We start from the raw sequence: 27,556 nt of genomic DNA, 5'->3' as shown, positions 1-27,556 counted from the left end.
GCTAATCAAAAGAAGTGCTAGTGAGACTGATTAGCAATTTTCACAAACAAGAAATATACATAACTCTTAAGGACAAAATGCCTTCAGAGATTAGTCATTTAATTTGTTAGACACTGGTTAGCCATCTTAATTGACACTTAGAGCAGCCAACATCGATGAAGTTCTCAAAAATAGGTTCTCAAAAGAGAAAATATATTATTTTAATTAAGTAATTAAATAATCAAACTAGTTATATATATAGTGAAAAGTAGAGAGGGAAGTTCTAATGGGTTTCTTGGAATTTCTTTGATGATAACCTATTTTCATGTTTTCTTTTACTTTTTCATTTTTTCATTTTTTCTTTATTCTTAATTAGGAGATACTCTTTCAGAAACTTTTGTTTGAGAAGCTCTTATGTTAAAAATAACAAAGTAATGGTTTTAGTGCTCAAATATTATATAAATATTTTTCGGGTTAATATATATACTATGAAAATTTTGGCATTGGAGGTGCTAAAAGTTTAGTCTTCAGCTGTTGAATAAGAGGCCTTGACTTCAGTGGTTGGAGCAAGAGACGACTCACCCGGAGACTCTAAGAGCATGATTATCGGGTGAACCCTGTTTTGGGTTTCTAAATTTTTTTGTTTTGTTTTATCTGATTAAAAAAAAAATCAAACAAAAAAAATCGCACCAATCGCGGGTTGCTACATGTCGGTGGGACCCGCAAACAGTGCAAAAAATCTATTGCAAGCGGTCCTCAACTCACGCCTTCTGTCACCGGTTTTTAAAAAATTGAGGAGCCCACACACACCTTTTTACCTAAGAACCCTTTTACATCTCGCGTTATTGCTGCTCTAAGGACTCTAGTGAGGTTGAGGCTGACGACGTCAACTGGAATGGGCCTCTTATTCATGATTCTTCACCTTCTTCTCATAATTAGTTAAGAAGTTGTAATTTGAGGCTATTTTATGAAGGCCTTAGAACCAGTGCCATGCCTAGGTGTTTGGAAGCCTAAGGCTAGAGTAAAAACACTTCTCGGTTACTATTATTAGTTTAAGTAACTCATAAACATCAAATAAATTTTTTTAGAAAAAATTAACATTCAACTTATATGTATGTCACTAACAATACTATACAGTGGGTATGAGTTGGAATGTGAACCTTCAGGAAATGTGAACCTTCAGGACAGCTTGCCCGAGAAACGGATATGAAAGATTGGCCATTGAGTAAATACCATAAAACATTCTTAGCTTTGCGTTTCTAGCAAGTAAACTACATTGAGCAAAGTGAAATTTTAAATCATTTAAATATTATTGACATCTATTTAATATAATTTATATTTTTTGTCGACCATTTAACATAGTCTTTAAAAGATTTACATTGTTGTTAATGTTCAGAAAAAGTCATGGTCACAGACGGAAGACAATATGCTAAATTTGAATTCGATCCAACATGGATTCAATAGTTATGTTATGATTTATTACATACCGTTTGTATATATGTTAAGTACTTTTTTTTTGGATGTGGTTATCTTTTTTAAACTCTCTTATTATAGACTAACTTATAATATAACATATCTGAAAAAAATTGAGTACATGATTTTGCAATTTAACATATGTAAATTGAAATCTAATTATTTCTTACCTTTATAATATTGATCATAATGACATAGTTATTTGCGTGAAAGATTGACTCATGGCGGTATCACTCTAGAGACAATTTAACAAATTAAATCACTTGAAATTTGATATACCATATTAATTAACTTTATACTAATACACATACTTGATATAAACATAATATAACTCTCCATGATTTGTAATATCATATTCTACGTGATATACTGGCTGTCATACAATATGTATGACAAAACACTTAATATACAAATAATAGAAAGTAGAAACATCTCTTTATGAGGAGGCAAAGAAATGTAAACATCAAACTAATTGGATAGTAAATATGATACAAACATCTGAATACTTCATATCAACATGACAACATGCATGCATTATTTATTGCATATATATGATATAACTGTAAACATCAATGTAGAATGAAAAGTAAATAATGTTTAAACGACTACAAATGTTGAATAAGAAAACTGTATTTATAAAACTAAAAATCATATTTAAACCCGCAAAAGCGTGCAGACCGTCTACCTAGTATATATTTATTACATAAAGAAAATTATGTATTTAATATTTATAAATTCATTTGAAAAACTAAACATATTATTTCTTAAGGGAATACAAACTACATATTTTATTAAATAAAAATACAAGATTTGTAATTATCTATGAAGATTTTGTAATTATTTAATTAAATATGTGCTTTTTTAGATATGTTAAATGATAAATTTATAAATGTATTGCTACAATAGTATAAATAAAATTATACAAGCTTGAAAATTTTATAATACAAAGTCTACAAAATGCGAATAAATAAAATAGTAGATTTAAGAAGATAGATGATAAATTAAATATAAATGTCTACAATAGCATGAACTATATCTAAATAGCATAAATAAATTATTGCTTAGATCTGAAACTAAGAAAAAATTATATATACAGTATAACCAGTTAAAAGATGGATTTAAATGGAACTCTTAAAATATGTTATATAAGTTGGGGTCCAAAGCAGTTTGCCTTCTCATAACAAGGTGAACACGACTCTGCTTAGAACTCTTATACAGTTCTATACTTACACATATAAAGATTAGGAAGTCGAACTTGGTTGACTTCTATCAATAGATGCCTAGTATAAGATAAGCTATATCTTAACATAGGGAGATATATATATAACGATAAAGAGTGTGCATTGGAACAACAGGTCACAGATAAGATTTGACTTTGAAAACCTATTCTTTAGCACCACGACAAAATTGAACACACTATAAAAAAAAAACAAGTCAACTAGATTCACAAAATAAATCTGCATAACTGGATGCACGCGACTCTAAACCTTTTTCTTGATTTTATACCAAATTTTTGTTTATGCATTCAAGATCCCTTAAATCAAGGCATTGATTGAACTCTCACGATACTTCTGCAACTTACTTATCTGGCAAGCACATGATTATTCTTCAATAGGCTGCACGCTACAAAGACGTATTTTTTAAGGTCGTTACATAAATCGATTTGGAAATAAGTAAGAAGTGGCTTGGGATCTGGACCATCTGGTAGTTTACGTCTCCCAATAATAAGTCAGTTATCAAACTGACGCCATCTTGCTAGGGTCTGTTAGTTAATGACGTTAAAAGCTCGTTTTTTGTAGTGTACAGTACAAGAGATAGGTCTTTAATAACTTGTTTCTTTTCTCACTTAGGTTCTTATTAACATATACATGCTTGAACAATCGTATTATATGGTTTTGTGTGTAGGATTCAAGCTTCGTTTGGCACATAATGTTATTCTTTAAATTTTAATTTTTAAAACTTAGTTCTGGATCCTTAAGAAAATAAGGGTCAAAGATACCAAACTTTTGCATGCTTCCAAAATTCAAAATATTTTTTCCCATATATGTATATAACGCAATCTGATATTGTTAAGGTTTATATTTTCAAATGTTTGGGAGTAGAAAATTGGTCTACCGCTACAGACGTAATTCACAAGAAATTATTTTTCTTATGTCGTTAAAATCTCTTTAAGCATGTTTATGTTAGCATGTTTTTTTAACTAATTGATGCATCATTAAATAAATTTAAGTAATACGACTTTAAAGCTATAAAGAATTTTACAAGTTTGATGGAAGACCATATATGATTACAAAACCTTGCAGCATTTAGATAATCATAATATGACATTAAGCTAGCTAGAAATGAAAACGAAGCAAACAAAGTTTTCAAAGTTGCGGTTACAACGTCTTTTCAAGACATGGTATCCTCTCTTTTTAACTGTTTCTCACTTTATTTCTTGAACCTTTTCGGTCGGTTTAACTGACCACCTTCCACCTCTCGTCATCATGTGAGCCGTTTGGTTCACAATTATGAGGATTGTTGGTGGTGTTTATGTTAGCATGTTAGTTAATATGTTTAGTTATATACAATCTAATTAGCATGCTAATTCAATATATATATACATATATATATATATAATGTAGTGATACCTTATTGTTTTGAAACCCCTGTAGTGATTTTTTTTTTTGATATCCGTGGGGGATTCTAGGCGTAGGTCCAGACTAATTCCCACGAGGCTTTCCATCCGGGCACGCACGGTTATAGGCGGAAAGGTGGTCAAAACGACTCGAATCCATGGCGGGCATTCTAACTGCAGTTCTATTATCACTAGACCAAGAGCTATTGGTTAATACTATTAGTTATATTTTCTATAGTAATCATAATTCTGTTCCATATAACCATAGAAGAAATAATTTTATTTCTACTCTTGCCTCATCGTGTGGGGTAGTGTGGCAAATATGTTTTTGAAGTGATGTAACGTGATATCAATGATATATTTTTTATTTATCTTTGCCAGAAAGAGGATATGAAGAAGAAATCTTTATAACATTTGTTAAATGGTCAAATCGTTAAGTTTGTTCCCAGTTTTGATTGCTGACCAAATATTTTGTTTTGAATACTTTACTATAAATATATATATACATTTTCGTGTTGAAACTACACAGAAATATTAAGTCGCACATCGACCTTTAATTGTTTTTCTAGAAAATGGCGAAACTACTAGCTTTCTTTTGCCTCTTCTCCTACATCATTGTCTTGTCCTTGTGTTCAGTCTCAGCAGCCATAGATGATAACCAAGACCAACAGGTACTATTTCTTATAATCATGATACATGGAGTTTCAAAAAAAAAATATCAATCATGATACATGATTACAACGATGATGATGTGATGAATAATGTCGTAATCCATGAAGGTCTATGTCGTCTACATGGGTGCACTTCCGTCTAGCGAGGTCTACACACCAATGTCCGATCACATGAATATTCTTCAAGGAATCACCGGAGAGAGGTGTGAATTAGTTACACCATTCTCTAGCGATTATAGCTAATATTATATAAACAAAGTTATAGTATGAACCCTCTCTAACAAATGATATATTAATCTCTAGTTCTAACGAAGGTCGTTTGTTGAGAAGTTACAAGAGGAGTTTCAACGGGTTCGCCGCTCGACTCACTCAGTCAGAACGAGAAAGAATAGCCAGTAAGTGTTCTTCGAAATAGACTAAACTCTGAAAACCAAGTATATAACTAAAATCCATTGATCCTAATTAGTAAAATTAAAATATGTAATGATCCATGTTTTAAGGTGAGTTAAAACCCTCTATCTTCTTCTTAGATAAGGAAGGAGTTGTGTCTGTATTCCCTAATAAGAATCTACAGCTCCAAACGACTACCTCTTGGGACTTCATGGGGTTAAAGAAAGGAAAGGCCACGAACCGGAACCTGGCCGTGGAGAGTAACACCATTATTGGAGTCATCGATGCTGGGATCACGCCGGAATCTGAAAGCTTTTCTGACAAAGGCTTTGGTCCTCCTCCTCAAAAATGGAAAGGTGTTTGCTCCGGAGGCAAGAACTTCACGTGCAACAAGTAAACTTTTACATATTATATTATATGAACAAAATGATTGATTGCTGACTTGTAAGTCACATAAACTATCGTAAATAATATATTTTATTATACTGCAGCAAGCTGATTGGTGCAAGGGACTACACAAGCGAAGGATCTAGGGACACTGTTGGACATGGTACACATACAGCGTCCACAATTGCTGGAAACGCTATTCAAGACGCAAGCTTTTATGGACTTGGAAATGGAACCATGAGAGGAGGCGTTCCGGCCTCAAGAATTGTCAGTTACAAAGTTTGCACCTGGTTAGGGTGTAGCTCCGATAGTATATTGGCTGCCTTTGATGATGCGATTGCAGATGGTGTAGACATCATTAGCATCTCCGTTAATATGGGATACCCCTCACCTTTTGAAGAGGACCCGGTCGCTATAGGATCTTTCCACGCTATAGCCAAAGGGATTCTCACTGTGAATTCAGCCGGTAACAACGGTCCAGAACCGAAAACGCTAGAGAGCGTAGCTCCGTGGATCCTCACGGTTGCTGCCAGTAACACCAACCGTGCGTTTTTAACGAAAGTTGTTCTCGGTAACGGTAAAACACTTGTTGTACGTCTCAAGAAACCTGTTTTTGATGATCTCTATTATCTTGTCTTTGTGTCTTTAAATCCTTTTCTTAATATGAAACAGGGAAAGTCAGTGAACACGTTTGGTTTGAATGGAACAATGTATCCTCTTGTATATGGAAAATCTGCTGTTAATTCGTCTGCATGCAGCGTGGAATCGGCAGAGTAACTTTCTCATATTCATGCATATGACATAGAACATAGTTTCATATGTCTAACTTGAAACATCGTCCAAATTTTAGCAAAAAAAGAAAAAAACTTGAAACATTCGTTTTGGCCCTAATTTAAAAAAAAACCATACATAAATCGTATAGTTCACAATTTCTCGAATTTTTAAAAATAATATTAACTTAAAATGTTTATGACTTCATAAATTTCAGGTGATTAAGATTTTGACTTTATGTTTTTCAGGAAATGTGAAGAAGGGTGTCTTCAAGAATCCCTAGTGAAAGGAAAAGTTGTGGTTTGCAACTCCACAGATTCATACGAAGCTCTTGCAAATGGAGCTGTTGCAGGCTTATCTCTCAACCGTACACCAAACGTTGCCTTCGTCACTTCTTTTCCCCTCTCTGCTTTATCACAAGAAGACTTAAACTCTCTTGTTTCTTACATTAAGTCCGAAAGGTAACATTCTTTTCTCGCATATATATATTAAGCACAGAAAAAAACAATATAAAGTCTTACACAAATAAGTCTACCTCTATTTCCTTAGTTCTCCACTGGCTACTGTTCTAAGAACGGAGGAAAGTTTTAGTCAGCTAGCTCCAGTCGTTGCTGCCTTTTCTTCTCGTGGTCCAAACACCATCGCAACTGATATTCTCAAGGTTTGGTCTACACATTCTTGTTTCTGTTTATTACTCTCTTTTTATTTTTCTGGTCTGAGAGACAATGGTGGATGACTTGCAGCCGGATATATCAGCACCAGGAGTTGAGATCCTCGCTGCATTTTCACCTGAGGTTTCACCATCCTCAAGTGTATATGACACAAGACGTGTGAAGTACTCTGTTCTCTCCGGAACTTCAATGTCTTGTCCACATGTTACAGGCGTGGCCGCGTACATCAGGACGTTTCATCCTCAATGGTCTCCTTCCATGATCAAATCCGCCATTATGACAACCGGTAAGCTAAAATTATAACATGGATCTAGCACGCATGTAAATTTTTGTTTACACTGTCTACTTTGGTCTCCTAATAGCTTGGCCGATGAATGCTTCTGAAACTGGCTTTGTATCAACCGAGTTTGCTTATGGAGCTGGCCATGTAGACCCGATATCTGCTACTAATCCTGGACTCGTATATGATTTGACTAAAGCAGACTACACTGCCTTCCTCTGCGGCATGAAGTACAATGCAACTACCGTGAAACTCATATCCGGTGAAGCCGTCACTTGCATTGGAGAAACCGCACCAAGAAACCTTAACTATCCTTCAATGTCGGCAAAGTTGTCGGGATCGAAAAGTTTCTTCACCGTGATTTTCAAAAGAACCGTCACTAACGTGGGTACCCAAAACTCTATATACAAATCAAAAATTGTTTTAAATCACGGATCTAAGCTCAACGTCAAGGTCTTCCCTAGCGCCTTGGTTTTTAAGAAGGTGAACGAGAAGCAGTCATTCACGGTAATTGTTACAGGCAGCGCTCTCGACTCAAAACTGCTTTTGTCTGCAAACCTTATCTGGTCTGATGGCACTCATAATGTGAGAAGCCCCATTGTTGTTTATAAAAGTGAGTGAGAATATAAATTATGTATAAACATCAACATAGTTTAGTTTCAAAACAAATTTAGTTTACCTAGTATGTTCTGTAATTTCTTCAACATACAAAACACAGTTTTCAAGCAATGACAAATAGTAATATTTTTAGGAAAAAGAACAAAACACAATTTTCAAGCAATGACCAAAACGACTATTTTCTAATGGTTTTGCAGCTATATGCATCTAAATTTTCAACTAGATCCTTAAAGAAAACTGTAGTGTTTTTTTTTGTCCTTGTTTTGCAATAACTCCTTGATGTCTTTAAGAGATTAAGAAGTGCATTTAAACCAAAATATAATCTGTTGATTAAAGTAAAAGAATATTTCCAGTCTATTCGTTAGGATATCATTCGTGTTTACCAAAACAATATGCTATCAATCATATCTTCTTCAAAATAAGATTTAAAATATTTCAAAATTCTATTTAAACAACAAAATATCACAAAATAAACAACTATTTAAAAAAAAAATACATAAATACATAATTATTACGAAAACTTAAATACTACAACAACACTATAGTTTGGTAAATTTGATATGGAATTTCCAAAAACCCCAAAGTATTATCTACAAAAATTTTGTATAACCAGATTTTGTGTAACCAGAAAAAGAGGATAAAAATCAGTGGTAGAATCAACAACTGAAATGACAAAAAAATGAAGATACCCGATTTTATCAAGTTTTAACTCGTAAGATACAAATTGAAAATAAAGAGTGACACTTTTACTACAAGATGCACTAGTTGATCATATATTTTAGTATTATGGAAATAGTTTTATAGATCTAATATAGTATTTTGGTTGTAGTTTAATATTTAACTATATATTTCTACGTAAAATTTTATATTTTAGTGTAACCTTTTATTAGTTAATATTATTGTAATATTTTTATACTTGTGCAAGTTATTTTTAAAGGTTATGATTTAAATTAATTATGACAATAAAATACAAATAATTTTGAAGTTAAATTTAGAATTTTGATTTTGGAAAAGAAATTTTTTAAGGGAAATTGCCACTAATACCACTTTTCTAATACCACTTTTCAACTTTACACTAACCAATTTTACCATTAAAATTTTAATAGGTAAAATACCACTATACCCTTAAGTAATTAAACTTAAAACTATTCTCATTCTTCTCCATGATTTCTCAGATTCAACTTTAATGTCATCAAATCCGGCAACGACGAGTTCTCCGGCCAGATCGGACGACGCTGACGAGTTCTCCGGCCAGATCCGACGACACTAACGAGTTCTCTGGCCAGATCGGACGACGCTGACGTGTTCTCCGGCCAGATCCGACAACATTGACGAATTCTCCGGCCAGATCCGAAGAAGCTGACGATCTCTGTGACGAAGCTAACAAAGGTGACCAGAAAATTGATGGTGATCATCATATCGTTGTTTAATTTTAGCGTGGTTTCTCACAAATCAGTTTGTGGGAAGGAAAGCCTTATAAAACCTTATAAATATTTATCTATGAAATTTTTGAGAAGTTTCTCAGAAAGATAGTTTGACTTGGTTCTTGTCTACCTATTTGCTTGTTTAAATAACTCGGAAGATTTTGTTTTCACTAAGTAGTTGATCATCGTCTCTGACACATGATGATAACCAATTTTGCTCCTCGTCATATTGGTTGTTTTTCAGAGTTCTGGCTTGAACTCAAAGTGTTTCTTTACAATGATTTTCTTTTTGTTTGACTCTGTTTTTCCGTTGTAACGTTTTCAGCGTTGATTCCTCTGAGTGAGTTCTCTGAAGCTTCCGTGATGAAGAAGTATGGTTTGAAGCCAGATGCTGAAACCCTTGACATTGCCAACACCGCCGCTAGGCAAAAATCGGTAAAGCTTCTTGTTTTCCCTCTTTAAGGATGGATCTTTCTCATCACACTAGTATAGTAGTTGCACGAGTAGTCTATAAAAAAACCTTTTCGTCTGGATAGTCCATAAACTATGATCAATCTATGTGAATGAAAATTTTCTTTTACAACGAGTGTTTGGTGCTTCTGTTAAATGAAGAATGATCTAACTGTTGTTTAGAAACATGAGCAGATTACAGACTTACAGTAGTGATGAAGATATATTGGGGAGATCCTCGTGAGAAGATATGTGAAGCTGTTGATCATATCCCTCTCTCAAGCCTTGGTGGCCTTGAGTGGTAAATAGAAAAAAAGAGATTCCTTCAATTCCTCAATTGGTTTACACATATTGTGATGACAATTCTTGTTTCTTTTTCCTTCTACAGGATGATAATGGGAAGTGTTAGCAACCATATTGTCAACAACGTTGCATGCCCTGTCACCATCGTGAAGTCTCACCACTGAGCTTTGCCTTCATCTTCTTCACATCATCTGCTCCGATAACCTTAATCAGAATGACCTGTGGTGTATTGTGTTTGTTGGTTGTGTCTGAATTTGTAATTTTCAAACTCTGGTGTGATTTGTCAAGCGGAAAGACCGAGAAAATACAAGTAACTAACAAACACATACGCATTAAGGAAGAAACTGACTCCAATGATTCAGAGTTCTGGATGCTTAAGTCAAGTTCTGGTTCAGAGTTAGAGTCATAGCAGGAGAGTGATGAAGAAAACTGCAAAGGTACCTCTTTTTGGGTTTTTTTTTGTTGGTTCTACTTTCATCTCTCTATCGAAACTTAAACTAGATTTGTGTCTGATCTTGGTACAGGTTCTCATTGTGATGCCAAAGAATATGAGGAGCTCTCAGAAAGGTAAATGTATACATTTACTCTTATTTCTGTGTATTTTTTTATGAAATTGCGGATTGGTTTTGATGTTCACCTCTAGTTGTTTTGTCTCTTCTACAGAACAAAGAGGATGTCAATAGAGATTGGACCAAGTATGATCATTAAGGCAGCGCCACTATGATCATGAGGCTCAAGGCTACTATTCAGTCTTTGGAAGGGCGGATGAGTTCTGTTACTGAGAAAAGTGCTAAGTATGCTCAGATTGCTGCTGAGGAAGTGCCCAAGAGTCTTTACTGCCTTGGTGTTCGTATCACTACTGAGTGATTTTAGAACTCTGAGTTACAGGGGAAGCTTAAGCTCTTTCTCCACTCTTATGATCAGTGGAGAGCTTAAGATGTATTCTCATCTCAAGCAGTTTACTTTCCTTTATCTCAAGTTAGCTACTAGAAATTTCAGACCCGAAAGTCTTCTCGGAGAAAGTGGCTTTGGTTGCGTCTTTAAAGGATGGATGGAGGAGAACGGAACTGCGCCTGTTAAGCCTGGCACTGGCCTTACTGTCGCTGTCAAAACCTTGAATCTTGATGGCCTTCAGGGTCATAAAGAGTGGCTTGTATGATCCTTAAAAACACTTCTAAATTGATTTATAAACTCTTATAAATTGTGTAATGAAGATTATTTAATTTTTATAATCTTTTGAATAAACCCTTATAAATAGATTTATATTTCATATATATTTGATCAACTCTTATAAATATGTCCTAAACCCATCGACACAAACAAAAATGTTCTTATAAACCCTTATAAGATGATATAAATCATTGCAAAATGATTTATGAATCCTATAATTACACATACAATAATGATGCTTTTGGTTAGAAAATGATTTTGTAAATAATTATAAATAATTTTCAAAAATTTATAGGAAAATTATAAACATTATAAATACTTTCATAAAGATTTACTTATAATCTTTGTAAGAATTTATAAATGATCTATAAACTCTTCTAACTGATTTATAAATTGATTTATAAACTCTTATAAATTGTGTTATCAAGATTATTAAATTATTATAATCTTTGGAATAAGCCCTTATAAATAGATTTATAAACTCTTATAAATAGATTTCTAAAACTTGTAAATTAGTTTATAAACACTTATAAATAAATGTATAAACTCTTATAAATAGCTTATAAGTTCTTGTAAATAGTTTTATAAACCTTTATAAATAGTTATATAAATATATATATATATATATATATATATATATATATATATATATATATATGTGTTTTATAAACTTTATAGATGGTTGATACAAGGTTTTATAAGCTCTTATAGATGGTTGATACAAGGTTTTATAAGCTCTTGGTTAGGTTGATGTTGAATGGTCTAGATTCTTTATAAATAATTTATAAACCCTTATAAATGATTTATAAAATTTACATATTGTTTTTAAAACTTTTATAAATCCTTATTAATTATTTACATACCCTTATAAATTCTTATAAATTATTTTACATACTCTTATCAATTGTTTTACAAGCCTTTATAAATGGCTACATATTCTTATAAATAATATAGAGACCTTATAATTGGTTTCTACACCTATATAAACCCTTATTGATAGTGTACATACTCCTTATAGATTATTTATAAACTTTCATTACTTTTTAATAAACATTTATACATGGTTTATAGATTTTTATAACTTGTTTTATAAGTCTTTATAAATGGTTTATAAACTCTTACAAATAATGTTACTTACCTTATAAATTGTTTCATAATCCTTTATAATGGTGTATGAACTTTATAAATTGTTTTTGTAAACCCTTATAAATTATTTATATACCTTTATAAGTCCTTATAAATTATCATACAAACCATTATAAATTGTTTATAAACCATAATAGCAGTTGGATGTTACTAGATCCATATTAGAATATTCTTTATTAAAAATAGAAAGATGACAATGATACATTACTTTATTTCAGAGAAAACTAAACAACAAACTGAACCAGACAACAACTGTTGAAGGCTGCTACAAAGTCTTGGAGGTCCAATGTTTTCACGCTTAGCCACCATGTCATACCTAGCAATGGGGCTCACATAGATACCAACCGATGAAAGATTATTCTTACTGTAAGACCCGAACAAACCACCAAACTCGCGTCTATCACGTATTCCTGGATCAATATCTATCTTGAAACCAATCGCAGAGTTATCATTCACACTTCCAATCGGTTCGTGCTCCCCACAGTTAGTGTGAAATGTCAAACTTTTTATTCCATCACGCATTCCATATCCATGTACTCCACTCAGTCCAGTCACATATTCATCTTGTTTCAGTATGACCTGCATCAGAGGTTCAGAGACTTAACTTCACATGAGCTTACTAAGAGAAAAAGAAATGTTTTCTACGAATACAAAACTTACAGCTCGAAAGTTGTGTCCCTCAGAGGGACCAAACTTCATAGAGAGGGTCAGAGCTTCATCATCTTCGCTATTCAAGTAACCAAACTGAATAGATGTTATGAAGTTTCTGTAAGAAATGTATATGTGAGAGATGATGTTGCGTCCCTTCTCGTCCCATTCAGTGTCAGCTGTCTCCTCACCATCAGAGTCATATGGCTCGTCATATGTCGCTCTTGTTCCCACTGATCATGCACTTATCATCACTCTAGAAGATGCAGATATCATAGTTTTGGAATCAATCTGAATCGAGTTAGCTAAACCTCATTCTGAAGAGGAGACACTTGACCTGTTATCAATCATGTTATCTCAAAACTCGAAATCATCACTCATTTCTCGCATCGGTGATATTCCTCGCATCGGCTATCACCGGAGTTTCAGAAAACCAAAACAAAAACTGAAGAAGAAAAAGAAATGATCGGAGAAATCTCTAACCAATTACGATCCAGCTACTTTTGATTCGACGGAGCACCTTAGTTCACCGACGAAGGAAAAGATCGATCGCCGAAAGAGAAAGATGAAGAAATCGATGATTGAGGAGAAGATAAAGATAAGGGTAATATTGTCTTTTGCTCATTAATGAATAGTGTATTTATGAAAATGTCCTCATACTAGTGGTATAATTGAATTGTGGTATGAAAGAAAGTGTAAACATGAAATTTCCCCATTTTTTAAGCTTCAAATATGAAGTTTTGCAAAATAAAAAAAAAATGATATTTTTTTAGAGATGCTCTAAAGGTAGTATACACTAACTTATCCCTAAAGCTTTATGTGTAATCAATCCCCAATCAAGTATATTTTCAGTTTTTTTTTTAACGTTTTGGAACACGATGTAAGACCATTAACATAAATTACTTGATATAAGACTATACAAAAATCTCTTTTGAAATCTTATTACAGACATTGCACTCACTAACAAAAAAAAAACTAAAGTTCACCAACTAACCAAAATCATATTCTTTCTCCTCTTTTTTTCTTTCTATCACTCTGTTTTCTCTCTAAAATTTTAATTTTGGGTTTTTGGCTATTTCATAAATAACCGATCATCTATTCTATTAATTTAGAGTCCTATTTTTTATCTACCATAAAAAGTTGTGACTTAAATTTTGGACCTATTCTAATTTGTGTCATTTATATTACACGCTAATGATACAAAATTATTCCTCATATCAACCGAGTCACTTAAATCAAACCAAAACAAACCATAGTTTGGTTTTCTACTAATACAATAACAATACAAATTTCATAAATAACCAATAAATTCACAAACAATAATGAGCTAAGCGTATATGTTCATCTCTTTTTTTCTGAGCTAATCATTTGTACATCAACTTAATAGACAAATCATATTTGCTTATCTTTAGTACACAAACTAGACCTGCACCATCAACTGCTTACCACTATCTAACCTACCATTATGAAAAGAACATATATAGTCAGCCATGAAACTTGATTGTCCAGAATCCGGTTCATCAGTAACATTACAAAAGGTGCAGTTTGGTACAAAGATAGTTAGACAGTTCTTTATATTTCGTACCTATTCATCACGTTTATGTTTATAATATTAGCTACAGTAATATATTTAAATGAAAAATATGTTAGTTAAATAAAAATCCATACACTGGTAAATATTGTATTTTCAAAATTTTAAAAATCTGTATATCTGACAAAGATCTATATTCAGTCAGTTTAGGCAAAATATTCTAACTACATTTTAAGCCCATGTGATCAAATCTACACTGATTAATCTTCCAAAATTAATTAATTTCGTAATTAATAATATAATATTGTTATAAATCAATTTTACCTAAAATTTTATTATGAAAAAAATTAAAATTATATACTATTTTTTATAAATACTATATTTATATTATGTATTATATAAAAATAGAAATTCTCTATGAATTAAATATGACAAAATTATATTAAATAGGTAAATTTAAAATTTTATTTTTTATATTGTTTCATTTTAATAAATTACCAGTCATCATTAAAATGAGTTAAAATTTGCAAACTATATAATATTTTATACACGAAAATAAATTTATTAGCATAGACTAAAATTTTATATCTACAACTATATTTTATCTTTTTATTTATTTTTAAACTCTCAATATATTGTTTAAAATATTTATATACAACAATATAACAGTATATAATAATAACCTTTATTTCATATACTATTTAAAAAAATATGTTATTAGAAAAGTATGAAATTTTATAGTAATTCATTAAAAATATAAATGACAAATCAAAATTTAATTATAGCTGTTTTTAATTATAACAAAATCTGTCGAGAAAATTTATAAAATATTACCAAAAAGTTTAAATGTATTTTATAAAATAATGTATTAACTTAGTATTCAAAAAAAAATTCAAAATTCATGTAATCTTTCAAACTCAGAAATAGTAGTGTAATTTTTTAAAGTTTTCTTGACAAAATATAAAATTTTGAAAATTAATATTCAAACCAAAATGATTATATTTTTAAATTTTACAAAAGATAAAATCATAGATAATAAAAAATAACTTTTTGAAATGCACCACGAAAAAAATTATATATGTTGTAAAAATCAAACAATATAATATTTTGAAATCTTAATTAAATATAAAAAGAAACTTAATATCATAACATCCAAAAAATATTCTATATCAATAAATTTTACTAAAATAATATGATAGATGCTACTCTATACAAATACATATACCTCAACAAAGCATACATATACATATACTCATAACACATGAGCTCATGCTTGCATATACATACATAATCTTATACTATATATTGTGTCTGTATATTATCGACTTCCGTCCGGCAGTAAGATAGGGACCAGTGAGAAGAATCTCTTACACGAGAATCTATCTCTTATCCAAATGGACAACCGTTCTCAGTCTTTAGATGCTTTTAACTGTTGATAAAAAAAAAAGATGCTTTTAACTATCATTCCGTATATGTTGTCCAAAAAAAAAGCTACACTCCGTATATATAAATTTACATATGACAATACTTGTTTGTGTAATGCATACACTAATCTTTGAGTAAATATGTATGTATATCCACAACATATGTATTTTTTATGACGCTTTTAAAAATATACACAAAATACCATTAATGTTACAAATTTTCAAGGCAGCTAGAATTTTTGTCCAATTTGAGATATCTAAAGTATTATTATCAGCTATATCTTTGGATATAATTCCCCGGAACCGAATCTCTGTTCCCAACTACGCGTCAACGACGTGTATCATATCACGTGATACTTTGCGAGTAAGATTCTTTTTTTTGTCAGTATAAAAAAAACTATGTAAAATATCGGTTTATATCAATAAAAGGGCAATTATGTAAAATAATAATGTTGTTACTATAATATTTTATTAATTTATAGAATTATTAGTTTACAAAAATTCTTTTACATTTCTATATTTTAAAATAACTTTCTTGTAAACTAAAAATTTTGATTTCATTTTTTATATATTCATTAAATTTTGTAAATTTAACTTTTATATTATTTTTATTATATTATTTGATGTATATGAAATATGCATCATATAATTTAAATTTGTTTTTACATATAATTTTATGAAATATCGTTAAAATATTATAAAATCTTACAAAAATAGAAATAAACTTTATTGTGGGTACTAAAACTGTATTATTTTTAAATATATAAATTATATATATAAATGATTAATTAATCATTTTATGGGACCAAATATTTGCATCGAATCTTCTAAATTTATTATTTTATCGACTTGTATCATATTTTAAATTAGCCGAATTTGAGATTGATAAATTTATAAATTTAATATATATTAATTTATCAAATACTTATATATAGAGTTTTAACTGTATTGAGAGATTACATAATTTCGAAAACATTCTTTTTGTTATTCTCTCGAAATTTGGGATCTAAATTTTAATTCCCATAGATAGAAATCAGTTTCAGTTTTTTACTAAACCACCATACTTTTATTAACAAAATTATCTTAAGACAGTTTGGATAAATTTTAGATTATCTGAATTCTAAAATCTAATGCTTTGTTGTAGGCTTTTTTTAGGTTTGACCTACCAAGAACGGCACTAAAGTTTATATCATGAAACTAAAACAAATTTACATTAAAACTATTTTATTGTTAAAAAAAGATGATACATCTTTTCATAACAATTTCATGAAAGAATTTTTTTGCATATCTTGATTTTGACTAAATTTATTAATTTCCGAAAATATATTTTTTCATAACTCTTTGCTTTTTCGAAATTTTTTGATATTTTCCAAATGCTTGATTTGTGAGCATTCAAGATAAAGAAGAAGAAAACGAATAGACTTCATCAAGTGGAAAATTTCTGTGGACCTAATCTTCTTGTCTTTAATCATATGTTCTTTTATTAATGCTAAAATAATTTTATAGATATAAAGTTAAAACCAATATAATAGTATTGTTTTGGGCATAATGCTTTTCGTATTATTTAAAAAGTTAAAAGGCAGCTATTTCATATCTAAAAAACGGATCATGCGCGCGAGTTAAAGAAGCTCAAGTTCTTCTGTTTTCTTTTCCACTTTGGCCCTATGTGATAAAGAAGGGTCGGCAACTTATCCTCGGAATAACACGTGGCGACAGATCATTGGTCCGACATGAGAATCCGACGCCGGACTTATCCTCTTTAAGATATCTCTTTATGTTATTACAAGAGAAACACTGAACATTGAAGAAGTCTGAGAAGAATCTCACTGTTTGTGTCTCTATCCAGAAGAAATAAAGAATCCAAAATTTTCAGTACGTTTTCAACAACAAAATATATAGAAAATTTTGAAATAAATCGTTACAATTGAAAACAAAAGTTAAGCACTAACTATAAAGAACGGCAAAGAAGAAAGATAGCGAAGCTTCTAAGTTTCTCAAGCAAGAAAAATAAAATTGAAATAATTTATAAATAGAAATGAAAAAGAAGCAACAGTCCTTTCGACATCAAGAAGAGAGAACATACACATAATAAGGGGATTCTTTTTCTTGATGGATGATGATGATGAGGATCATGATCACAATGGCTCCACTATCACCATAAACTAATTCCTTGTAGCACTATGTATATATACCCCCATTGTGATCATGTCATTATACAAACATTACAGAACTGTCCTCTTCTTCATTCTAGTTCTCTTAACATAAAAAGAATCACAAAGAGAATCTGTTTCAAAGTGATAAGAGTATAAGCTTTGACAGTTATTAATGGAAGGTAAAGGACGAGTAGGATCATCAAGTTCTTCTTCTTTCACCGCCGAAGTCTTTGGCTTCAAAGATCCTTCGCCGCCATCTTCTTCCTCTGGAATCTTCTCTTCCATTTTCCCTCATCCCTCCAAGGTTATATTTATTACCTTCCTTTTCTTCTAATTTTATTTTTTGAGTGATCAGAGACTTAAACTTCAGTTTCTTGATTTGATTTCTCAGGACGTTGCAAGAGATGGTCCAAGCTTCAAACATGGCCCACAAGGTTAGAGAGGAAGAAAACCTCTTCTTTGTCTACTTAGTCTCAAACTACTATGTTTTTCTTGAATAAGGAATAGCTCTGTTTTTCTAACGAATATGTTTTCTCACACAGCTCAACGTAGAGAATCTTCAACTACGCAAGGAGACAGAGTTGAGCCATGTCATCTAAGCTCTTCTCTTTACTACGGTGGTCAAGACGTATACTCTCGATCCACCACCAACCAAACTTACCCTTCAGTGAGTCTACTTAATTTATGTATATTTTGGTAATCACTGTTTTTAAAATAAAAAAAAACAAATAGGACTTGACTGATCAGAGTAACCATTTTCCAGGTAAAAAACGAGCGTCTTAGAAGCGGAGAAGGCGATGCTAATGGACAGAACTCGCAAGATGTTTCAAGAGGAAACTGGTGGCAAGGTTCTCTTTATTACTGAAGAACCAGTTCCTTTAGTTTCCTTGTAAATATCTCCACAAACCCCATGAAGCTCAAGCCAAGTACTATTATCTACCGAACCAAGACTTTGTATAAATAACTTTATGCAGAAAAAATATTAGGCGATTTCTAATATTAAAAATAATATAAAGAGATCTCCTAGTAAAAGTGTCTTGAATAGATTTGTCTAGTACTTGTTCTAATCAACTGTGTCAGTGTTTTCTCTGCTTTTCTATGTCTCACGTTCAACAAAAATATGAAAATTTTAGAATTTTACCAACTCAAACAAGTGACCAAACCAGACATCTTTATGTAGGAACTAACGCATGTAAAATTAATCTTCTTCTTACAGAACATCACATCTTTCATGTTTTACCAAATGATTAGTAATAACTCTACCAGTATAACTATAGCTCAAATGTATCAAGCTTGTATTGTACAGTAACTCTTATCCGAAATGCAAAGAAACAACCTCTCATACGCATCAGCCATTTTAGACGCAGTGAAAAGCCTCAACGATCGTTTACGTGCCTCCTTGCCTTTCTTCTCCAGCTCCTCTCTTCCATCACTAACAACTCGTGAAATCGCCTCCGCGAGAGACTCCACGTTGGGCGAGAAAGTGTATCCCAAATGCGGACCGACGACCACGGACCCAGTGATACTCGCTAGCCTCGTGGCTAAGACTGGTTTGCCTGAAACCATAGCTTCCAAAAGAGTGTGATCAAGCCCCTGAGCTCGAAGCGTCGGGTTCACAAACACATCGATGGCATTGTAGAACTCCGCTAGCTTTTCTTGATCCAACGGTCCAAGAACGATCACGTTACTAGACCCGAGTTCTTTATATCTGTTCCCCCATGGACCATCTCCCGCCACTAAAACGACGACGTTTTCTCGCGCTTTCTTGTTTTCTTCAAACACACGTTTCAAAGCTGAGAACATCAAAGGATGGCCTTTGTCTTTAACCAACCTCCCCGCGATTCCAAGAACCAGAGGAGGCTCTCTGTTCTTGGCGACGCTTCTAACGCCGAATCTCTCTCTGAAACTCTCGCGTTTCGAAACGTCAGGTTTGAAAACGCTCTCGTCGACGCCGTTTAGTACGATGTGGACGCGTTCCTCGGGAATCATGTAGATCCTCTTGAGCACGTCGCCGCAGTGATCGCTAGTTGCCACGTGGTGAGCGTAACGTTGGAAGAACTTGACTTCCTCCACGACACGCTTCGCTCGCTCCGTAAGAGCTGGAGCGGAAGGCGGTGGCTGTTCTGCTTCTGCTCCGGCGGCGACGTCCGCTTGACGGAGGAGTTCTTGGATTATGTCGGAATGCAACGTCTCGTAAGCGATTCCATGCCACGACGCGACAACGTTTTGGAGGTTCTTGGCTCGTGTGTGGAGAAGCCCGACGCTCTCTGTGTGAACCACATCGAATGGTCTTCCACTAGCGTTCTGCGTCTGCGATTTTAGGGGGAAAAAATCGCCTATTATGAGTCGACAATCATAGGTTTTTAATTACATAAAGTTTATATAAAGAAATAAAAATAAGCTGTTTACATAATTTAAAAACGCCGATGCCTAGTCAAAAATTCGGCCACTAAACGCCTGGCGCAAGAATACCGATTAAGACCAAATCGAATCAATTTACTGAAAATTAGTAAGAAGTTACAGAAATTAAGGTATTATAGTTTGTTTTTGGGAGAATTCTAATTTTACCATAGAATTTTCAAATTAATTTTTTAAAGATGATAATTTTCATAAGATGAGAAAACTAATCTTTCTTTTTTTGTAAGCCGAAAAAACTAATCTAACTCTCTTAATTCATTCATAAAAGTTTATAATAATTTACAAAAGTTTTAAAACCAAACACACTCCTTAATACTAAACTTAAATAATAATCACTAAACCATAAACCTAAAATGTTAGAATATTTTTGATTAAGTTATTTTTGAAAAATAATAGCTAATTTGTGGTATTTTAATCTCTTTTTTTTTCCAAAAACCAAAGGGTTGAAATTTTAAATATTGCATGAAACGCAAAATGGGGGAAACGCAAAGCATTGGCGTCCAAACCAGCGACGCGGTACAAACGCAAAAGCAATTTCAAAATTCTATATCTACCTGAAGCTCTTGCGAGAGGGAAGCTTGATCGAGATATCCACCGGAGGTTGGCTGAGAGAGATGGAACCGGAGATTTTTCAGTCCATACTCAGGGAAAGACGGAGACGCTGCGGTGAAAACATGAACCTCATGGCCACGATTAGCTAGAGCGAGGTGCAGCGTAAGCGCGTGCCTCTCGAGCCCACCAGCTTGTGATTTTTGCGGCCATTTCTTAACCACGACAGCGATCTTGAGAATCTTGTTCGGTTTGGACGGGGAGAAAGTGAGATGGTTCCAAGCGGAAGAGAAGGTAAGAAGATCGATGGTTTCGTTGTCGTGGGTGTGGTCGAATGTGTGATCAGCGTTGGGGTTGTGGTCGTAAGGAAAAGAACAGAGTGTGGTGTTGTGTCTGAAGAGGAAAGAGACGAAAGAGAGGACAGAGATGAGGAGAGTGAAGTGACAGAGGTATCTGAGACTGAAGGAGAAACTCATCAGTGGGTTTTCTCTAGCCATGGAAAGTGACAGTGACAGATCGAATCTGGAAACTCGAGTTGCATCGTTTAAGACAGAGAAAATAAGTGGTTAGTTTGTCAGTGGATTGAATCGGGAACAACGTTTGACTTTAAGAGACTTCGTTTAGATTAAAACTAAATTCCGTATTCTTTAAGTCATGTGCACATGCTCTCTCCAAAATTCAATGAATCATCGCAGTAACGTCACGCACATGTGGCACACGCGCATTCGTAATGCGGCGGTGGACGAAGTTGAGAAGGTGGTGTGAGCAATTGGTTGCTAGACTGCGTCCCGTCTCAAGCGAAGAAAAACGTCGAGTCGTTGATATTGTGAGGTTGTGGTAAACGACGAAGTGTATGTAGAAAAGAACAACAAGGAAAAAAAATACGCCGTTGCCGGGGATCGAACCCGAGTCACCCGCGTGACAGGCGGGAATACTTACCACTATACTACAACGACATTGTTGACAGTGGTGATCCATGATATTATAAATACAATGATATATATGGTGAATTTTTAATACCAAGTCTTGAATATCTACGTTCAATTGTAAATTTGTACATATGTACAATTTAACATTTTTATGTTTTCCACAGATGTGCCTGAAAGCAATTCTAATAAATAAAAGTATTTATTAATCAATAAAAATATATCAGCATTAGTAGTTTGATTATCCCACACTCAAAAGTCCAATAGATGTATGGTTAATGGTTGTTAGCTAAAGGCTTTGCCATAAAGTGATATTAGACCAACTTTATTTAATAAAAAACAATTAATATCGAGTAAAACGTTGCAGATTCGGAAAATAAACCAATATTTCTCATATAGAATGTGAATTGAATTCTATAAGCAATCATAAGCTGGTGGTAGTAGGAATTATTTTAGTGTAGTTATACCAAGAAAAGGTGTGCATACTTACGTTTGGTCAGATTTTTTTTTGTTGGGTCTAAATGTTAAAAACGTTTGGTCAGATCATAAAGCGTGAACTAACCTTACTTAACATCAAATCCTTAAACCAATATATGATGTTGCATGGTATCTTGTAATGGTTAGCAGATCTTCATTAATTTGAAGTGATAAGAAGAACCATATTGTATGTCCTAGCTAACATAATTTGAGGTATGGCATACACGACACATAACTTGTATTATAAGTTAAACTTATTTAATATCATTGGAAGCAGTGATCTTAATATATTTCCAGTCTATCTGATCATGTTAAACTTATTTCAGAGTCTCACAATGAGGACTTACTTACCATGGTAGATTGGTAGTTGAGAGATTATGGAGGTCATTAGTTAGGCTGTTGGAAGTTTCTTTAGTTTGATTTTTTATCTACAGTTAGAAAAATTGTCATGCTTTATTTAGATTTTAAAACTAAAGCTGAAAATAAAAAATGGTTGTAATTAAGCTTTAAATGGTAGGGAAATCAATTTTGGTTGAATACATTGTTTTAAGAGAATTTTTAATGAACATTCACCTAAAAAGGTTCGTTATGAAAAAAATGCATTCATATTTCAACCAATAAAAAAAAGGAAAAAATAAATACATATTTATATTTATTTGTTCTTCTTTTGTTTTTTTAAACTGATTATTTGTTCTTCTTTTTAAATAGCTTTCCTTAATCCTTAATCCCTGGTGGGTCGCAAACTCGCAACAATTGACAGGTGAAATTGTCGTAACGCCTTCTGATAAAGCTGTCATCTGTACGGTCTTCTTCTTCCTTCTTTTTTATATCTCTTAAACTCATAACTTCTCTGTCTCTTCTCTCTCTTCTTGCTTTCCTCTGTTTCTCTAGACAACAAGCATCAAATGGAATCTACGGAACTACAAGACATAGATTTCTTTAGCTCCTTTTACGATCACACAAACTCAACTTTCTTCACTCCAACCACAAACTCGCTCTTATCCGACTCCGTATCAGAAGACCCGGTTCCACCAAAGCCACCAAACGATGAAGAAGACGAGTACGTTGCAGAGTTGACTCGCCAGATGACTAACTACATGCTTCAAGACGATGAAAAGCATCAAAAGGTACACACCTTTTAAGAACACAACAGGTTCGAGTTCGACTCTTCTCTCTTTACTAATCTTTCTTCTTCTTGACTCAGTCTTGTAGTGGTGGCTCTGGCTCACCGCAATCGACTCTTTGGTCACCGTTCGCATCCGGTAATAGCAGCCCGATCGGTCCTTCACGTGAACCAACGCCGCCGTTAACTCCGGTGACCGTTGAGACTAAGCCTGTTATGATTCCTTCCCAATCAAAACAAGCTTTGATCGATGACCAGATCCGATCTATTCAAGCTAACGTGAGCTCATGTTTTATCATTGATTAATTATTCAGAATTTTTTTTTTAAAAGAATCCTTCGATTATAAATGGGTTTTATTACCACCGTTTGATGCATTTATGTTTTTAAAAGTTTAAAAGTTCGTTCACTTTCTATATATATAGTTCCATAAGATCAAAAAGGAGAAAGATAAGCAAAGAAACGATGACGTAGTAGGACACAAAGCAAGGAACTGCCAATACCAACAGAGACCAAGGTCGGGCGTGAAGGCGGTGTTCGTTGACGGGTCCGGTTCGAGAACCGGGTCGGGTGGAACTGGAGTGTTCTTACCACGTTGTCATGGTACTGTTGTGGAGTCACGCAAGAAATCAGGTTAGAAACACTAATAGTAGTAATTTTACCATTATTACTCTCTCTCTGTAAAATTGTCAATCAAATAGAATTATTATTTTCAGTTATTGTTTTAATTGAAAAAACATATATTCATTGTTTTATTATTACTCTAGGTTTGATGAAAATAACTCTATTATTCCTCTCTCTCTCTTTTTTTTTTTTAATTTTCACTTCTTATATTTCTATCTTTTATTTCAGAACTTAGTTTTTTTTTTGCAACACTTCAGAACTTAGTTAAATAACCAATCCTATTGTTTGTGTAAAAAAAACAGAGTTAGTGGTTTAAAAGAAGGTTACGTACAATAAACGACAAAAAAATAAAGCTGGAATGACGTCGTCGTCTAGATACTTCGAGATTCCTACTTTGTTTTTTGGGGTTGACAAAGTGAGAATCTTGTGTATATATTAGATTTTAGCAATTTTATAATTATGTACATAATATAATAAATATAACACTATTAACTTTAGAGATAGATTAAAGAGAACTCTTGTTTAAATTCTATCTTAGAGTGTAATTCTTTTATGTGGTCGACGAGATTGATAAAATTACATATCCCTTGACAATTGACATGCACTTGCAGAATCGACTTTCGGTGTTCAACAAATTCCCCTGTTCTCCTTTACTCACAACTGTTTGTTTTTTTATTCATTTAGTTATAGCTAAGCTGAAAGTGTTAGAAGGATTCATAAATTGTGACATAAATAAATTTTATTTGAAAGATTAATAGTTGGATTAAGATTAGGTTGAGTTAATTTAGCTGGTTGAGTACAATCATTACAAGCTCAAAACTCAATTATTTTAGGACAATTTTTATAATAAGAATCTTTCACTTACATTATTACACCGTTTGACTGAGGAGTAGATACCAAAGATTCCTTCGCACCTATTAATCTCTCTTTTTTTCTTTTAAGATTTTATGTGGCTGACTGGCTGGTGATGGGACAGATTTGCCCTACCTGATTAGAATATTGCCACAACTTGCTGGTTTCCCTTTCAACAAAATAGACCCTTTAAGTTCAAAAATCATTATCATTATCTTTTCGTAAGACCTTACTAAGTTCACTCGACCAGTGGATTCTAGTCTAAGATAACCTATCCGTCTTGTGATTCTTCCTCATGTCACCGTTCGATCATTGACGATACCCAATGAATATCCTAACCACATAGTATAAACTTTTCTTTCTGTCTAAGTATAGTATTATAAACCCACACATGTAACACTAATTTACCAAGGCTTTCTCATATTCTTTTTTTTTCTTTTTGTAACACTTTCTCGTATTCGTTAAACACAAAGAATTATACATAATATTCAACATTAAGATTCTTTGATTATTTCATTTTCAATTCCTAAACGTTATCCAATCTAGGAGTCGGTGGGTTAAACGAATATCTTCTACCTTCTGATAAATTTATTCTTTCTTTTGGCATAATTTTGATTTGATGTGGCTTAGATATTGGTGTGAGGTGGTGACAATTTACTATATATTGTACTATTAGTATTGTCGTTCTATGAAACTGATGTCTCAACCAAACAATTTCCTGAAGTTATTACTTTGAGAATTAAGTACCAGACCGGTTTAGTTTGGTTTAGACGTGGATTTGGTTTGGTTTTGACTTTTTGTTTGAAAAAAATAAAATTTTGCAGGATGTTCAACAGTAATTATACCAGCAAGAGTAGTTGAAGCCTTGAAAGTTCACTTTGACAAATTGGGTGTTCCTTCTACATTCTCATCTGATATCCCTCCTTTTCATGGTACCAACCCCACATATCGTTTTCCTTATTCAATTTTCTGTTTGTATTCTTTTGAGTAAAGTTATGATTTACAAGAATTACTTATACCTTATATCCCTGTATATATTTATAAACAGTACAAAACCTCTCAAAATGTTCTCTGAAATTGAATTTTCATTGCTATATATTTTCTTTATATTGAAACTTCTTTATAAATCCTAAAACAACAAAGATAATTATCTAAATTTAATATAATTAATAAAATAAATAAGAAGATATTTGAAAATGTTCCAAATATTTATTTGCATCAGGACTTCCAGCTAATTAGATTTTGGACTTTAGTAGCCATGTGATAGATCAAGGTGTCGATTTGTAAGAAAGTTTATTACCGAAGGATCTGCTCGCCGCGAAATTAATTAGTTAGCATTAACTTACATCATATTAGACACATGTAAACTAATATAGTTTGAAGTATGTTTTTGTTTGTTTGTAATGTTAGATTTTTAGTATCATCTGATATAATTCTTGATACGTTTTTTTTTTTTACACCGGCCAGTTAAAGGTCTTCAATTGATAATTATTGAAACTATTTACTATACAGATGCTTTGTTGGTGTCCATGAAGAACAAAAACAGCAGAAGTACCAAAGGCAGTTCATTAACTCAGGCACAAAGTGGACCACCATACACGGCAGAAACGTCGGCCCAGAGTCACCAAGAACCACCGGCGGATTTGCCACATGAATGGACGTACTGATCAAACATCGGCACACATGCTCGTGATCGCTGAAATTGTAGGTTTTCGAAAGGTAGTATCTTTTCGGATTGAATATTTTATAGTGGGGTCAAAAAATAAATAAATAAAAAGCGTTATAATCATTATTTTAGCTGGAAATATATAAATTTTAAAAGGGGTGAATTTGTTATTTTATTATATTGGTAGTTCCATATGCAAGCTGGTTAAGTAAAATCAATAATTCTTATGATAAAAGAACAATAAAATATGCATATATATGCATGTATTTTGTAATAAAGGGATGGGTTGTTTTTATGTAGAATTCCTTGTAATAAAATCATCGCCAATGTAAAAAATAAAGTAAAAGACTTTATTTGATTGGTTAGCCTTGGTTCTTACGTCTGCTTTATATGCTTAAAGTCTCTAGTTCGCATATTACGCCTATAGAGTTACAGTCATTATTTTGCCCTTTTGGAATAACTATTAGTTTAGTATTGTTAGTATTATATCTTCAGAACGCAGTTAAATGTATTGAAATGTGGAAATATATGCTTTCCCGTTTTGCATTACTCATATTAGTTGTGTCCGGTGATGGTTACATAGTGCATTTCTCCACCCCTCATGTGACTTCTCTTTCTTCAATTGTTTACTTACACCGACAAGTTAAATATGGTTAGGTTAAGAGATAACTTCGTGCTACTTAGTTAATTATGGGTTTTGCAGTCTAATCTTCTGATATAAAGCTTCTAAATATGATGATAATATCCCAGCAAGTATGTTTTATACCGAGGCTAGTTAAGTATGTTAAAGGAAGTTAAATTAGAGGTTGGTTAAGTT

General features: G+C 32.7%; 4 protein-coding genes and 1 non-coding gene across 8 annotated transcripts; 3 read left to right on the top strand and 2 right to left on the bottom strand.

Moving 5' to 3' along the window:
- Nucleotides 1-726: 726 nt before the first annotated feature.
- Nucleotides 727-11,306, top strand: LOC103869490 (subtilisin-like protease SBT4.12). Of its 3 annotated transcripts, XM_033285349.1 has the most exons (15): nt 727-4,740; nt 4,849-4,943; nt 5,044-5,135; nt 5,271-5,523; nt 5,622-6,108; nt 6,190-6,290; nt 6,537-6,749; nt 6,838-6,949; nt 7,032-7,245; nt 7,322-9,246; nt 9,607-9,716; nt 9,927-10,032; nt 10,120-10,471; nt 10,559-10,601; nt 10,698-11,306. In XM_033285349.1, the coding sequence occupies exons 1-10, from the start codon at nt 4,642-4,644 to the stop codon at nt 7,858-7,860; spliced, it is 2,205 nt and encodes a 734-aa protein (XP_033141240.1). In that variant the 5' UTR covers nt 727-4,641; the 3' UTR covers nt 7,861-9,246; nt 9,607-9,716; nt 9,927-10,032; nt 10,120-10,471; nt 10,559-10,601; nt 10,698-11,306. The 3 variants fall into 3 exon arrangements, with proteins under 3 accessions (XP_033141240.1, XP_033141238.1, XP_033141239.1); XM_033285347.1 differs by having other exon boundaries at nt 5,622-6,290; XM_033285348.1 differs by having other exon boundaries at nt 5,622-6,290; nt 9,915-10,032.
- A 6,726-nt stretch (nt 11,307-18,032) lies between these two features.
- On the top strand, nt 18,033-19,238 carry LOC103851594. Its single transcript, XM_009128464.3, has 4 exons — nt 18,033-18,410; nt 18,498-18,540; nt 18,649-18,773; nt 18,870-19,238. Exons 1-4 carry the CDS (start codon nt 18,279-18,281, stop codon nt 18,969-18,971), a joined length of 402 nt encoding a protein of 133 aa, XP_009126712.1. The 5' UTR covers nt 18,033-18,278; the 3' UTR covers nt 18,972-19,238.
- On the bottom strand, nt 19,224-22,949 carry LOC103851595 (D-inositol 3-phosphate glycosyltransferase). The gene is made up of 2 exons (XM_009128465.3): nt 21,079-22,949; nt 19,224-20,416 (listed from the first exon to the last, which is right to left on the bottom strand). The coding sequence occupies exons 1-2, from the start codon at nt 21,568-21,570 to the stop codon at nt 19,394-19,396; spliced, it is 1,515 nt and encodes a 504-aa protein (XP_009126713.1). The 5' UTR covers nt 21,571-22,949; the 3' UTR covers nt 19,224-19,393.
- TRNAD-GUC lies at nt 21,958-22,029 on the bottom strand. The gene has a single exon. It is a non-coding gene; the product is annotated as a tRNA-Asp (tRNA).
- A 245-nt stretch (nt 22,950-23,194) lies between the features above and the next one.
- On the top strand, nt 23,195-27,097 carry LOC103851593. Of its 2 annotated transcripts, XM_009128462.3 has the most exons (5): nt 23,199-23,603; nt 23,681-23,878; nt 24,023-24,230; nt 25,898-26,005; nt 26,586-27,097. In XM_009128462.3, the coding sequence occupies exons 1-5, from the start codon at nt 23,382-23,384 to the stop codon at nt 26,738-26,740; spliced, it is 891 nt and encodes a 296-aa protein (XP_009126710.1). In that variant the 5' UTR covers nt 23,199-23,381; the 3' UTR covers nt 26,741-27,097. The 2 variants fall into 2 exon arrangements, with proteins under 2 accessions (XP_018511695.1, XP_009126710.1); XM_018656179.2 differs by lacking the exon at nt 25,898-26,005 and having other exon boundaries at nt 23,195-23,603.
- The last annotated feature ends 459 nt before the right edge of the window (nt 27,098-27,556 follow it).

Source organism: Brassica rapa, chromosome A02 (genome assembly GCF_000309985.2).
Source record: "Brassica rapa cultivar Chiifu-401-42 chromosome A02, CAAS_Brap_v3.01, whole genome shotgun sequence".
Classification (NCBI taxonomy): Eukaryota; Viridiplantae; Streptophyta; class Magnoliopsida; order Brassicales; family Brassicaceae; genus Brassica; species Brassica rapa.
The sequence above is the reverse complement of the archived record's forward strand: the minus strand, read 5'-3'. Positions and strand labels throughout refer to the sequence as shown.